The sequence below is a fragment of the Diaphorina citri genome, unplaced genomic scaffold (assembly GCF_000475195.1).
Source record: "Diaphorina citri unplaced genomic scaffold, Diaci psyllid genome assembly version 1.1 scaffold554, whole genome shotgun sequence".
In the NCBI taxonomy this organism is placed as follows: Eukaryota; Metazoa; Arthropoda; class Insecta; order Hemiptera; family Psyllidae; genus Diaphorina; species Diaphorina citri.
The window spans coordinates 423,091-438,652 of NW_007377988.1; the positions used below are offsets into that span (position 1 = coordinate 423,091).

Consider the following 15,562-nt stretch of genomic DNA (forward strand, 5'->3'; position numbering starts at 1 on the left):
CAAGTTTGGCCATGCCTCGGGATGAACTAGCGGGATTCCGGAGCGAAGCGACGGAATTCAGCTAGTTAATAATAATAATAGACTCTTGAGTGGAAGGCAACCACTAGGCAAGGTTAACGCCTTAGGCGTTCTCTACCACCTAACCCTTGTGATTTGTCACTAAATTTCAGTGGAAAATAAATGGAACATTGAAAACTTTTAATTATTTATTCTTTACGATTTTTGCTAAGCTTAAATTTATGATATTTATGATAATATTTATGATATTTAAGAGTAGAAGAGTAGAATGAAATTGAAACTACATAAATATTATGAATGAACTCCCCATTTCAGTATGTTCTGAGAGTTAGGTAGGTATGTTGAACAAATAATAAATGGAAACTTAATAAATTAAAATTAAATTTTGTGCCATCCTGGTTAGCTCTAGGTCACGAGTTCGATTTCCGAGATGGAAATTTAAAAATTAAAATTGCCAGCCTAGTTATCTTGGTTTGTAGCGCGTCTGCCTTGTAAGCGCTAGTCCGCGAGTTCAAATCCCACCCGGGGCGGATTTTATTCTAAACAGATAAGGTTCGTTCGCGGAACGGCTGGCTTTCTCCTGTCCTGTCCTCCTTCTCTCTTTCCTCTCAATGGTCGAATTACGAGTCGTACTGCCTGAAGTCGATTGGTTATCCAAATCAATACCCCGGATCAACCGATGATTTTTTCGCGTGAAATTACCAGCTTTGCCTTTTCCTTGGCCAATTTGAGCTTCAGACGTATTTAGCGTACGTTTTCGGCTGTTTTGGGCAGAGGCCCAGCTTGTTCTCGTACTGGTTAGACTGGCCCTGGTTAGATTAGCACCGCGATTTCGAGTATTGTATCGTAAATTGTTCGAAGATTTACAAAGATCGAACCTTAAAAAAATTAAAAAAAAAAAAAAAAACGCCTCAGTGGTGTACTGGTCAAGACGGTCTTCTGGTAACAGATTTTTTTTTCTTTTTCAAGCTTAACCTAGCCTAGCCAAGCCTCTTCATAACCACAACCTGACTGTCAAAGTAAGACATGTAGTTCTATTACCTTGAATGGTTTTTCTTTGGTGTGAGATCGAATGTGCCGTGTCAGATCGGATCGTTTCTTGAAGGCTCTGCTACAGTAGGTGCAGGATAGACTAGGGTTTGGCGGTACAGGTCGATTATAGGACCTGAAATAACGGAGAACAACGAGAAATATAAATTCATTTCTGTATATTGTGTTGTAGACAATTATCAGGGAAGTCATTTTCTTACACAATGTAAATTATTCAAGTAAGTGGGAAAGTGGGTAATATACATAAAAAAAGGCGAAATAACGCTATAAACTAAACAGGATAAAATTCCATACCTCGGCTGGGATCGAACCCACGCCCTCCTGTTTACCAGGCGAGCGTCTTGACCACTACGCCACCGAGGCAATTATTATCAGGGAAGTCATTTTCCTACACAATGTAAATTGTTCAAGTAAGTGGGAAAGTGGGTAATATACATAAAAAAAGGCGACATAACGCTATAAACTAAAAAAATAGAATGATTGGAAGGAAATGGGAAAAAAATATAAAATAAATAAAAAAACTTACACTGTTCTATCAGTGGGTGGTTCCGATACAATCTGGTTTTGACCATTTTCCCGATTTTCTTTCTCACTGCTTTCCATCGACCTTTGTACTCCAGATGACTGAAAAAAAATCCAAATGAAACCCAATTGAACCAAAAATTAATCGAAGAAGAATAACAAAATGATCAGAAAAAAATAATCAGTAGCACCTTGAATCCTCGAGTTCTCAATGGTTAACCGAAGTTTTGTCATGTCGATCCCCACCCTGGGCGAACTTTATCTGAAACAGATGAGGTTAATTCTCAAAACGGCTGCCTTTCTCCTACCCTGTCCTATTTTCGATTTCGGAACGATAAGACCTCAGTAGTTACAGTTTCCTATATTAAAGCTCTTAGAAAAGTACTTGACTTACCGTACTATTAAAGACCTCAGTAATTACAGTTTCCTATATTAAAGCTCTTAGAGACAACAATTCAGATCTACCGTCAATACAGCATTATCAAACTTGGCAACCATCGACCACGATGACGCTACTCAATGATGATGATGAAGACCTCAGTAATTACAGTTTCCTATATTAAAGCTCTTAAAAAAGTACTTGACTTACCGTACTATTAATAGGCCGATGCATACGAGCATTGTGCAAGGTGTAGGTATTTCTCTTACTAAACACACACGGACAATGTTTGCAGCGGTAAAGTACTTGACTTTCAGTCCAGGGTACGGTGTGAACTCGTTGAAGGTGAATTTTTAGATTGCCTGGAATTAAAGAGAAAATGTGTTATTAATTTAATTTTAATAATTAATTTATTAAGTTTCCATTTATTAATTTTCAATATACCTAACTCTCAGAACATACTGAATTTTTATAAATGGTATACCCGTCCGTATAAGCAGAGCTTGTGCCACGGATGGGGAGTTCATTTATAATATCTATGTTTATTTATTACGTATGTTCTTAAAGTTCTTTTCTAATAATTTATTTTAAGGACATCTGATAAACTGAAACAAATAACTACACTGTTGTCCTCAGACCCAAAAGTAAATGGTCAGAGGAGAGAATGACTGACCATTCATCCAGAATGAAGATCTACTGGATGAAGAGAAAACATGATAAGAAGTAAGAATTACGTGGTCCTCTTTTTATACCAAACTTTTTCGTTCTCGGATGGATTTGTTTTCTGTTCCCTTTGACCTGTGTTTCACAATATCATGTGTAATAAACATTAAATAAAAATATATTTGAATTTGACTCGGATTTTTTTTTAATGCCCCTATAGAAGAGAAGTTAACAACTTACCAGCCTGGCTGAACGTTGCGTAACATATGTGACACTGGTGAGGTCTCTGACCATTGTGTTTCATCATGTGAGTTTTCAATGCGTTCTTCTGATTGAAACTCTTGCTGCATCTGTCGCACTGAAACGAAAAAAAAAATCTCGTGTGAACATCACACGACTTTCCTTATCCTCTTGAATGATACCCCTAGACCGAGACTAGATGGGTTCTAAGTCGTTTTTCCCTTAAACCCCTCATTTAGTTTTTGACGAAAAAACTTTATTTTACCTTGTAGGGTCGTTCTCCGGTGTGTATTCTCAAGTGTCGTATAAGCTGACTGTGCTACAGTAGGTGCAGGATAGACTAGGGTTTGGCGGTACAGGTCGATTATAGGACCTGAAATAACGGAGAACAACGAGAAATATAAAGTCATTTCTGTATATTGTGTTGAAGACAATTAATTAATCTTATATTATAAGAACAAGATCCATTCACTCATTCACATTTCACACACTGATCGCTCTATCTCGAGAACCACAACACCTAGAAAGCTGAAATTTGGTAGGAATATTCCTTTTATGGTCTAGGTGTGCAATAAGAAAGGATTTTGCGAAAATCTAAACCGATCCTGAGATAGGTATGATCAATTTTTCATCGCTAAAATCTCCATAAGAAATACACAGAGTACAGAGACTGCGGGAGAGAAAACTTTTCCTCGCTCCCCTAATATTTGAGTTTCGTTTATGTTTTTAGTTTGACAACTATGCAGCTAATAGGGAGCGCGCAGCGCGACCGTATTTTTTATTATTTTCTACAAGTTCGGCCATGCCTTTTCTACAAGTTAGGCCATGCCTCGGGATGAACTAGCGGGATTCCGGAGCGAAGCGACGGAATTCAGCTAGTCTTATATTATAAAAACGAGATCCATTCATAGTTCACATTTCATAGTTCACACACTGATCGCTCTATCTCGAGAACCACAACACCTACAAAGCTGAAATTTGGTAGGAATATTCCTTTTATGGTCTAGATGTGCAATAAGAAAGGATTTTGCGAAAATCTAAACCGATCCTGAGATAGGTATGATCAATTTTTCATCGCTAAAATCTCCATAAGAAATACACAGAAAGCAGAGTCTGCGGGAGAGAAAACTTTTCCTCGCTCGCCTAATATTGAGTTTCGTTTATGTTTTTAGTTTGATAAAAATACAAGTTCGGCCATGCCTTTTCCACAAGCTTGGCCATGCCTCGGGATGAACTAGCGGGATTCCGGAGCGAAGCGACGGAATTCAGCTAGTATAATTTAGCTAGGTTTTCCTACGTTTAATATTTTCTCACGCTTTTAGTTTTCATTTCTATAAAACTCAGGGACGATATTAGATTTCAGGGGCGAAGCCAAGGGAGCGCGAAGCGCGACCTCATGCTCACCCCGCGAAGCTCCCGGGAGCGCGCAGCGCGATCGTTAACAAGGGACCTCAAAGCGCGACCCCATGCACACCCCGCGAAGCCCCCGGAAGTGCGCAGCGCGACCGTAAACAAGGGAGCGCAAAGCGCGACCCCATGCACAACCCCGTGAAGCTCCGGGAGCGCGCAGCGCGACCGCAACTCCGCGTAGCGAACACGCGGGCACCAAGTGCGAGTTTTATCTATACGCGTATTTCGGGTGTTACCCCATTCTCAAGATGATATTTAATTAAGGTTGTAATTAAATATCATCTTGAGAATTAATTTGGGGTAACACCCGAAATACGCGTAAAGATAAAATATATTACATTTGTAAAACTAAAAGTCAAGAGTTTTTTTTTATTTATTAAGTTATTGAAAGTTTTACCAAGTATTATTTTGGTCTTATTATAAAGCTTTTTTTTAGCGCCTTGACCACTACACCACCGAGGTAGGTAGCGCCTTGACCACTACACCACCGAGGTAGGTAGCGCCTTGACCACTACACCACCGAGGTAGGTAGCGCCTTGACCACTACACCACCGAGGTAGGTAGCGCCTTGACCACTACACCACCGAGGTAGGTAGCGCCTTGACCACTACACCACCGAGGTAGGTAGCGCCTTGACCACTACACCACCGAGGTAGGTAGCGCCTTGACCACTACACCACCGAGGTAGGTAGCGCCTTGACCACTACACCACCGAGGTAGGTAGCGCCTTGACCACTACACCACCGAGGTAGGTAGCGCCTTGACCACTACACCACCGAGGTAGGTATTCCATACCTCGGCTGGGATTGAACCCACGCCCTCCTGTTTACCAGGCGAGCGCCTTGACCACTACACCACCGAGGCAGGTAAAGAAATAATACGCACATACATGAGACTATTTTGAGGCTGGTTTCCAACGTAGGGACCGTGGATTCGACTGTGCAATCTTTTACAATACCCTTCCTAACACAGTGTGAAAGAAACCTAATACTATTTTCTTTGATTGAGCCAGCCTAGTTAGCTTGGTTGGTAGCGCGTCTGCCTTGTAAGCGCTAGGCCGTGGGTTCGATTCCCGCCCGGGCGGATTTCATCCTGAAAAGATAATGTTCGTTCTCCTAACGGTTGGCTTTAGGATCCTTCCTTCTCTTCGATTTCGGCACGCTAAGACCTTAGCAGTTACAGTTCCCTCTATCAAACCTCTTATTCCCGCCCGGGCGGATTTCATCCTGAAAAGATAATGTTCGTTCTCCTAACGGTTGGCTTTAGGATCCTTCCTTCTCTTCGATTTCGGGACGCTAAGACCTTAGCAGTTACAGTTCCCACTATCAAACCTCTTTAATGTTTGATTAATAGGACGCCACTGTATAACTCATTTTAGTTGAGGGAATCACTAGGTAAACTTACTTTATTATTGAAGGTCTCTGTACAGTGTGAACACTTGAATTTCTTATCATTGCACAGATGACGGAATAGATGTTTCTTTAAATGAAATGATAACTTGAATGATAGGTCACACTTGGAACACTTGTATCGGTATTTATCCTGCGGGAAGAAGAAGTCAATTAAATTATTTGAAAATTCCATCATATCATCAGTCATCTTCTTAGCCTTTTCCAAATTAAAAAGGATTTATTTCCTAATTAAATTCGTCATATTCGTCAGTAATGGTAAAAAAAAGCTGAAATTTTGAACTCGGAATTGATGTGTCGGTGTTACCTTGAAAGTAGAAAAAGTTACTTATCATTGCACAGATGACGGAATAGATGTTTCTTTAAATGAAATGATAACTTGAATGATAGGTCACACTTGGAACACTTGTATCGGCATTTATCCTGCGGGAAGAAGAAGAAGTCAATTAAATTATTTGAAAATTCCATCATATCATCAGTCATCTTCTTAGCCTTTTCCAAATTAAAAAGGATTTATTTCCTAATTAAATTCGTCATATTCGTCAGTAATGGTAAAAAAAAGCTGAAATTTTGAACTCGGAATTGATGTGTTGGTGTTACCTTGAAAGTAGAAAAAGTTATAAAGGATCATAAAATAGCATAAGAAGGAATAGACCTTGCTTATACTGCCAGCAAAGGACTGAAAAGTCCCTTTTACTCTAAACATATCTCCCTGCTCTACAAACAAACAACCCACAACCTCCCACACCACACCAAAGAATAAGTGAAAATCTATCATAATCTAGTTTAAGCAAATTTCAGCACTAGTCAGTAAGTAAAAATGGAGAGAAGGGGAAAGGAAAGGAGAGAAGAGAAAAATGAAAGAGGGAAGAGAAAAAGGAAGAGTAATTAAGGAGGAGAAGAGAAGTCAAGAAAAGAACAAAGAAGAAAACAGAAGAGAAGAAGAAAGGTATTGGAGAAGATATTTATTTACCTTACTAGGAGGCAATATCAAATCTTCATCCAAAAGGGTAGCTTTCTTTGATTGAGCCAGCCTAGTTAGCTTGGTTGGTAGCGCGTCTGCCTTGTAAGCGCTAGGCCGTGGGTTCGATTCCCGCCCGGGCAGATTTCATCCTGAAAAGATAATGTTCGTTCTCCTAACGGTTGGCTTTAGGATCCTGCCTTCCTTCTCTTCGATTTCGGGACGCTAAGACCTTAGCAGTTACAGTTTCCTCTATCAAACCTCTTTAATGTTTGATTAATAGGGCGCCACTGTATAACTCATTTTAGTTGAGGGAATCACTAGATAAACTTACTTTATTATTGAAGGTCTCTGTACAGTGTGAACACTTGAATTTCTTATCATTGCACAGATGACGGAATAGATGTTTCTTTAAATGAAATGATAACTTGAATGATAGGTCACACTTGGAACACTTGTATCGGTATTTATCCTGCGGGAAGAAGAAGAAGTCAATTAAATTATTTGAAAATTCCATCATATCAGCGGTCTTCTTTCTAGCCTTTTCCTAATTAAATAGGATTCAATTCCTAATTAAATTCGCCATATCATCAGTAATGGTAAAAAAAGCTGAAATTCTGAACTCAGAATTGGAAGAAGTTATAAAGGATAATAGAATAGACCTTGGTTATACTAAAAAAAAAAACTGCCTCAGTGGTGTACTGGTCAAGACGGTCTTCTGGTAACAGATTTTTTTTTTCTTTTTCAAGCTTATCCTAGCCTAGCCAAGCCTCTTCATAACCACAACCTGTCAAAGTAAGACATATAGTTCTATTACCTTGAATGGTTTTTCTTTGGTGTGAGATCGAATGTGCCGTGTCAGATCGGAACGTTTCTTGAAGGCTCTGCTACAGTAGGTGCAGGATAGAGAAGTCCCTTTTACTCTAAACATATCTCCCTGCTCTACAAACAAACAACCCACAACCTCCCACACCACACCAAAGAAGAAGTGAAAATCTATCATAATCTAGTTTAAGCAAATTTCAGCACTAGTCAGTAAGTAAAAATGGAGAGAAGAGAAAAGAAAAATGAAAGAGAAAAAGGAAGAGTAATTAAGGAGGAGAAGAGAAGTCAAGAAAAGAACAAAGAAGAAAACAGAAGAGAAGAAGAAAAATATTGGAGAAGATATTTATTTACCTTACTAGGAGGCAGTATCAAATCTTCATCCAAAAGCGTAGAATTTGAATTCCCTTCCTTTTGCTTTTTCACCAGCTGAGCAGAATTTCCATTCTCTGCTTTCTGATTATTTACCAACTGGACAGACTGTCCATCCTCTTCTTTTTGATTCATCACCAACTGGGCAGAATTTCCAGTTTCTTCCTTATGATTACTTGCCAACTGGGCAGAATTTCTATCTTCCTTTTCATTTACTGCGTTTTCTACCGTGACCTTCTCACTTTGACTAGATGTTTCAGTTGTATCATAAACATGGATGTCAACAATCACTTGGTTGTCTTGAATCACTTCTCTTTGAGATTCATCTGATTGTTTTAAATTGAGATCGTTTGAAAATGAAACTTTGGGTTCCTTTCGAACCAAAATTTCAGAATGATTCGAAAATTGCTCAATTCGGGAGCTATTTGAAAGCGAATTTTTCGGCCCATTGGAATCCGAAATTCTTGTATCTATCGAAAGCGTAGAATTTGAATTCCCTTCCTTTTGCTTTTTCACCAGCTGAGCAGAATTTCCATTCTCTGCTTTCTGATTATTTTCCAACTGGACAGACTGTCCATCCTCTTCTTTTTGATTTATCACCAACTGGGCAGAATTTCCAGTTTCTTCCTTATGATTACTTGCCAACTGGGCAGAATTTCCAGTTTCTTCCTTATGATTACTTGCCAACTGGGCAGAATTTCTATCCTCCTTTTCATTTGCTGCGTTTTCTACCATGACCTTCTCACTTTGACTAGATGTTTCAATCGTATCATAAACATGGATGTCAACAATCACTTGGTTGTCTTGAATCACTTCCCTTTGAGATTCATCTGATTGTTTTAAATTGAGATCGTTTGAAATTGAAATTTTGGGTTCCTTTCGAACCAAAATTTCAGAATGATTGGAAAATGTCCATCCTCTTCTTTTTGATTTATCACCAACTGGGCAGAATTTCCAGTTTCTTCCTTATGATTACTTGCCAACTGGGCAGAATTTCTATCTTCCTTTGCATTTGATGCGTTATCTACCGTGACCTTCTCACTTTGACTAGATGTTTCAGTTGTATCATAAACATGGATGTCAACAATCACTTGATTGTCTTGAATCACTTCCCTGTGAGATTCATCCGATTGTTTTAAATTGAGATCGTTTGAAAATGAAATTTTGGGTTCCTTTCGAACCAAAATTTCAGAATGATTCGAAAATTGCTCAATTCGGGAGCTATTTGAAAACGAACTTTTCGGCCCACTGGAATCCGAAATTCTTGTATCTTGTTCATTTAAAAGGGGTGGTGACGGCACAGTTTCGACTTCACTCGAAGATTTCCTCTTCGATAATAGGGAAATTTCCTGTGCCGAGAAGGGTGTTCGATTTTCGCCTGCGGCGGCGAGAATCCGAAATTTCTTAGACAACAGGGTCCGACTGGGGGCAGAAGAGCCAATCGCTGGTTGTACTCGACTTGAAGCTTTCACTAATTCTACTTCATTAGAGCTTGGTGTTTGCACTGTTCCTATTTCACTAGTTTTACTAGAATGTGACGATGTGATTATTCCTATTTCACTTGAACCTGATTCTTCCACCGTTTCTACTTTGTTGAAGCTTGATAATTTCACTATTACTACTGGATTAGAAGGTGATGTTTCTACTAATTCTTCTCGACTTATACTTGGTTCTTTCTCTGATTCTACTTCTTTGGAACTTGAGTTTTCCATTTCCATTTGACAAAGAGGTGATGATTTCACTATTTCTATTTGACTGGAGCTCAAGCTTTTCTCTGATTCTACATGAATAGAAGATGATTCATATGCAAATTTTACTCCAGAAGATCTTGATGATTTTACTCTATCTTGACTAGCAGCTTCATTTCTGGCTTCGTTCTCAGGTTTAGGTTTACCATTATTTTCACTCAAGAGATGATTCATATGCAAATTTTACTCCAGAAGATCTTGATGATTTTACTCTATCTTGACTAGCAGCTTCATTTCTGGCTTCGTTCTCATGTTTAGGTTTACCATTATTTTCACTCGAATTCTTTTTAGCACTCCTCCTTGGTTGAATTCTATTTCTACTTGACAACCGACCGTCTTCAGTTGATTGCATAATTTTTGAGTTCACATTTTGTGTTTGATTTGAACAGACTTCCACCGTTTCTACTTTGTTGAAGCTTGATAATTTCACTATTACTACTGGATTAGAAGGTGATGTTTCTACTAATTCTTCTCGACTTGTACTTGGTTCTTTCTCAGATTCTACTTCTTTGGAACTTGAGTTTTCCATTTCTATTTGACAAAGGGGTGATGATTTCACGATTTCTATTTGACTGGAGCTCAAGCTTTTCTCTGATTCTACATGATTAGAAGATGATTCATATGCAAATTTTACTCCAGAAGATCTAGATGATTTTACTCTATCTTGACTAGCAGCTTCATTTCTGGCTTCGTTCTCAGGTTTAGGTTTACCATTGTTTTCACTCAAGGAATTCTTTTTAGCACGCCTCCTTGGTTGAATTCTATTTCTACTTGACAACCGACTGTCTTCAGTTGATTGCATAATTTTTGAGTTCACATTTTGTGTTTGATTTGAACAGATATTGGTCTCATTTGACGTTGGTGCCAAAGCATCATTTGGTTCCTGAACTTTCTTTGCATTGTCTTTTAGACTCTGTTTCAAGCATTTTATTTTGTTCAACAGCTCTAAGTTTTGTGATGATCCAGATTTGTTTTCAATCGAAATTTGATCTTTTGTGTGCTTGTTACGATTTTTAATGTCTTTATGTGACAAAGTTTTGCTACTCTGGGAAGTTTGGTTTGACTTTTGTTCTTTTTGTGAAGTGTGACTTTTAGTCTGGGATTTTTGGTTTGATTTCTGTTCACTTTGTGACCGAGATTTTTAATGTCTTTATGTGACAAAGTTTTGCTACTCTGGGAAGTTTGGTTTGACTTTTGTTCTTTTTGTGAAGTGTGACTTTCCCTAACTTTTGGGGGGGTTTTTTTTTTTTTTTTTTTTTTTTTTTTTTTTTTTGAAAAGTACTCTAATGTGAACAAGGGAAAATTAAATAGGTTCCCCCTCCGCCTTGTATTGGAAATTAAATCTTATACATACACAAAATTATACTTTTTCTAGCAGGTTTATTAACGATTTTCGGAGGTCTCCAGTTATTTGTCTTTTTTTACATGTAATAGAATGTTGTGTGATGTTCACAGCAGATTTTTTTCCTTTTCTTTAAATTATGCATAAGGAACCTATACAGTGAGGGGTGGGGTGAAAAATGATAATCTTTGTGAGGAGTGAATTCGATGTCTGACAGCTTTCTGTTTCGTGTCAGTAGTTCAAACAGAGTGGGTCATATGGTCAAGAGCTTTCTTTCATTCGATATTTTCGATAGCAATCTAAACACAGAGCCGAAATAAAATAGAGCCTGCCAAAAGTATTGAGACTGTTGAGTATTGAACCAGGGACCTCTGGTGTACAAGCCGGGATGTAATAGCCATTGGGCCAATGAAACAAATGAATCCAGATCCAATGAATTCATTAGATTGAGAAAAAAAAAAAACTTTCGTAAATTTGTATAAGCTTAACCGTAACCCATCTTTTGGGATTGTTTGCCCCTACACTTAAGCCTCAAAGGGGGCTTTTTATGTTTGAGTGTAGACCCCTTTGGTCTTTCCGCAGATCGTCGCTTGTGTACGCGATATTTAGGCAAGCTCCTTTGCGTTTTTAGGGATACATGTGAGCATAATTGGTCAAGGAATGTATTTTAATTCTATTGCAGTTACAATTTAGGGTCAAATGGATTAGAACGTATCACATGCCTTCAGACACACTCCATTTGTCAAGGGACTAGGTTTTCCTGCCTTTGGGATCAATTTAATTTGAAGAAACCATTTACTGATGAAAATTTGGAGCTATTTACTTACTCATTGATTTTACAGGCATTGAATTTCCAACATAAACTAAAACAGAGGACTGGATTATCTGTAGACTCAAGTTCTAATGTTAGGAGAGAACCTAAGAAGTCCCTATCAAATAATGATATCATACCCACTGCTACTGGCTTCATTAATACTCGATTTATCGAGCGTACCAAAATGCATTGATTTTTTTCGAAATATCGAGAGTTTTTCAAGGGACCAGACAGTTGCTTCGATTTATCGGGAGTTTCGAATTATCGAAGGTTTGAATTACCGAGAGTCGACTGTACCTGGGTCAGATAGGTGATTCCATTCTGGTCAATGGCCAAATTACCGAGTGAATCTGGGAAGAGATGAATAACAGTAACAATGTATAAAACCTTATCCTGCTGGAACAGGATTGAAAAGTCTCTTACTAAATTAGTCTCACCAAGAAATCAAGAACAAAATTCAAAGTGTGAAGATCCCCTCCCATACAAATATAGGTCTGGTTTGATGGTTAAAGTTCAACACAAGAAGAGTCCAATGTCAAGGACGGCTGTATGGCCACTGAAGGGGGAGTTTCAAGAAGTAAAGCACCCGGCTGAGAATTATCAGTGATCAACTGCAATGGTACCTGGGTCAGATAGGTGATTCCATTCTGGTCAATGGCCAAATTACCGAGTGAATCTGGGAAGAGACGAATAACAGTAACAATGTATAAAACTAAATGGAATAAACCTTATCCTGCTGGAACAGGATTGAAAAGTCTCTTGCTAAATTAGTCTCACCAAGAAATCAAGAACAATTCAAAGTGTGAAGATCCCCTCCCATACAAATATAAGGTCTGGTTTGATGGTTAAAGTTCAACATTGCTAATATTTCAATGAGTTACTTTCTGATGCTTTTACATTGACCCAGCACCTAAATGGGAAGTATTGTCTCATTTTTCACTCATCTGACAATCATCATACGATGCAATAGACATGCTATGATGGAAATCTCCACTAAAGGAGATATTTCATTGCTGTCAAATAAAAAGGTGACCTTTTTAAAATGAGCTACCAAGGGAACATTGACCCAGCACCTAAATGGGAAGTATTGTCTCATTTTTCACTCATCTGACAATCATCATACGATGCAATAGACATGCTATGATGAAAATCTCCACTGTAGGAGATATTTCATTGCTGTCAAATAAAAAGGTGACCTTTATAAAATGAGCTACCTAGGGGTAGATTTGTGAAGCTTAGCACACCTATGGGACTTTTGATCTCTACACCTAAATCTCTAGGTGGGTTTTTTGTGTTGGGGATAAGTGATTGAATTAACTTACCTGTAGTGAGAGATGGGTTTACATCATTTGTGAGAATGAACTGAACATTGTTTGAGAAGTAATCAATAGCTTGAGCAGAGTTTGTAGAGGCAAACAACGGAGTTGAAGATTGCATTTTTCAGCAGTGGAAGCACCTTGACTTTGACGTATGCTCCATTTGACTTCAATTCCTTTGAATAGTAAAGGTAAAAGAAAGAGGAAACTTTCAAATTTCCTTTGATCTTTTGCTGAATCTTGTCTTTTTTTTTAGAATAATTTTGAATTTTTAGATTAGGATTTACAGGTAACAGGTTTTTCCAAATGGCGGCACGGGTGCGGTGTGTGCATTCTTAGCGTTTTAGCTAAATTCCTGCTGTGTAGAGGCAAACAACGGAGTTGAAGATTGCATTTTTCAGCAGTGGAAGCACCTTGACTTTGACGTATTATTGCTCCATTTGACTTCAAAAGAAAGAGGAAACTTTCAACTTTCCTTTGATCTTTTGCTGAATCTTGTCTTTTCTTTTTAGAATAATTTTTATACCTCCATGATAATTTTGAATTTTTAGATTAACAGGTTTTTCCAAATGGCGGCACGGGTGCGGTGTGTGCATTCTTAGCGTTTTAGCTAAATTCCTGCTGCCCATTGGTACCGTTTGAAATTTCTCACGCCGCCCTTATCTTCCGCTGCTCAGAATATTTAGAAAGTCCTTTTCTGATAAGAGCAAAATGAAAGGCGGGTGATTTCAAAAATAGTGCATAATTTCTCACGCCGCCCTTATCTTCCGCTGCTCAGAATATTTAGAAAGTCCTTTTCTGATAAGAGCAAAATGAAAGGCGGGTGATTTCGAAAATAGTGCAATTTTTCCGTTTGGATTTTCTGGGAAAAAAAAATTGGTGGTTTTTTGGTGGAAAAGTTGGAAAACTTGTGGGAAACGGAGGAAAAGATCTTCTGGTTGGTCAGTGAAATCTCACAACACATATCCAGGTACGTTTTCTGTATTGATGTAGATATCATAATTTTTCATCACTGATTTTACAAATCAATTTTGGAGTAGGTACTTCAAAAATTCTTTGAGTCACAAAGGGAGAATTTCATCAGTTATCGAGGTATTACTAATCAATAGGGGACTCTTATCAATGCTTATTGCAGGTAAATTGGAAATTAAAATGCTGTCTCCATTTATGCATTGTTTGGATAAAGTCCTTCTATCGGGACAGACAACACCAAAGCAAATACAATAGCCCATCCACTATAGCTTTTTTATTACTATTGTATGGGGACAGACAGAGTGACAGACGACACCGAAGCAAATACAATAGCCCATCCACTATACCTTTTTTATTACTATTGTAATAATAAAGGAAGGATGGGCTAAAAATAAGGAAGAAAAAAAAAGAAGTTTGATCAAGGGTGGGGTTAATGCCTATGGCATTCTGATTTGTAAGTATATTTGCAAGTTGCAACACAAGACAAACTTAGGGAAAAACATTCTTTTCTATAGCTATGTATTTCACTACTACAAAACATGGTAGAACATCCACATTTTTTTTTTTTTTTTTTTTAAGGAGTCCACATTTTTTTTTTTTTTTTAAGGAGTAAAAAAAGAAATAGAAGGGGGGGGGAACCCCCCTAACTACACAACACTAAATTACAACCTTCCAGCTTTCAATGTGTGAATTCAACACTTGTCTCATAAATTATGTAAGCCCATAAAACACAAACCTGTGGCATTGTGAAGCTCTTTGTTTCCTCATAATTTTGACATTCACCATATGTGTGTAACAGTGTTCATTTTTTGAGATGGAGGGAGAGAATTTTAGTAGCAATTTAAATTAAAGTGCGAGATAGTTCAATGAATGCTAGAAATCTCCTAGATTAAGAGGCCCATCATAGAGGCCTGATAGAGCTCAAAATGTAACAAAAAAATCTCCTTTGGTGTTGGAACAGTTGATCATATTTACTTATATAGACAGATGGACATTTCTTTGAAAGAATTAACACAATTCTTTCAAAGTATCTACTAAATTGTCTTCACAAGGCTGAGTCCACTCTTTTTTTTTTCTTACTTTCTATTTTCATAATTATTATTATTTTTACAAATTTATGGGGATATGCCTACAAAGTAGGCCCACATGCTTACAATGCTTCCACCACATTGAGTAGACTTGGAAAGCAGCAATGGAAAAGAAATTGGTGATACCCTCAAGGACAATTACAAGGAGGTTAGATGTCTAAAAGAGAATACTATAAATGACCTACAAATAATTATAGACCAGACATATGTATGATTATGGGACATTATATTTATTAGGTATTTGTTTAGTACAGGTGTAGTGTTATATTTGTAGAGCACTGACATGTCCTTCTTTGCCTTTTGGAAGCTTTGTTTCTTTTTACTTTACATTACATTATGTGTGGGAGTACACACATTACTAAAAAACAAGGAAATTTTTAAAATCTATTTTTAGGTGAGGATTTTTTTTTTTTTTTTTTTTTTTTTTTTTTTTTTT

The 15,562-nt window shown here is 37.8% G+C and overlaps 2 protein-coding genes across 2 annotated transcripts in view; both read right to left on the bottom strand.

The window, feature by feature from the left end:
• LOC103510049 overlaps nucleotides 1-9,768 on the bottom strand; it is a 15,140-nt gene extending 5,372 nt beyond the window's left edge. The window contains exons 1-10 of the mRNA XM_026824219.1: nucleotides 9,143-9,768; nucleotides 8,823-8,959; nucleotides 7,829-8,676; nucleotides 6,987-7,124; nucleotides 5,687-5,824; nucleotides 3,138-3,191; nucleotides 2,873-2,990; nucleotides 2,180-2,331; nucleotides 1,595-1,692; nucleotides 1,060-1,183 (exon numbers count right to left, since the gene is read on the bottom strand). Of these exons, the coding sequence (XP_026680020.1) occupies nucleotides 1,060-1,183; nucleotides 1,595-1,692; nucleotides 2,180-2,331; nucleotides 2,873-2,990; nucleotides 3,138-3,191; nucleotides 5,687-5,824; nucleotides 6,987-7,124; nucleotides 7,829-8,676; nucleotides 8,823-8,959; nucleotides 9,143-9,768 (2,433 nt within the window). The remainder of the gene's footprint in view (nucleotides 1-1,059; nucleotides 1,184-1,594; nucleotides 1,693-2,179; nucleotides 2,332-2,872; nucleotides 2,991-3,137; nucleotides 3,192-5,686; nucleotides 5,825-6,986; nucleotides 7,125-7,828; nucleotides 8,677-8,822; nucleotides 8,960-9,142) is intronic.
• Nucleotides 9,769-15,275: 5,507 nt separating this feature from the next.
• Nucleotides 15,276-15,562, bottom strand: part of LOC103510052 (DNA replication licensing factor mcm2-like) — a gene marked incomplete at its 5' end in the record, with an annotated part of 630 nt that continues 343 nt past the window's right edge. Inside the window, one exon of the mRNA XM_026824220.1 lies at nucleotides 15,276-15,283. Coding sequence (XP_026680021.1) covers nucleotides 15,276-15,283 — 8 coding nt within the window. The remainder of the gene's footprint in view (nucleotides 15,284-15,562) is intronic.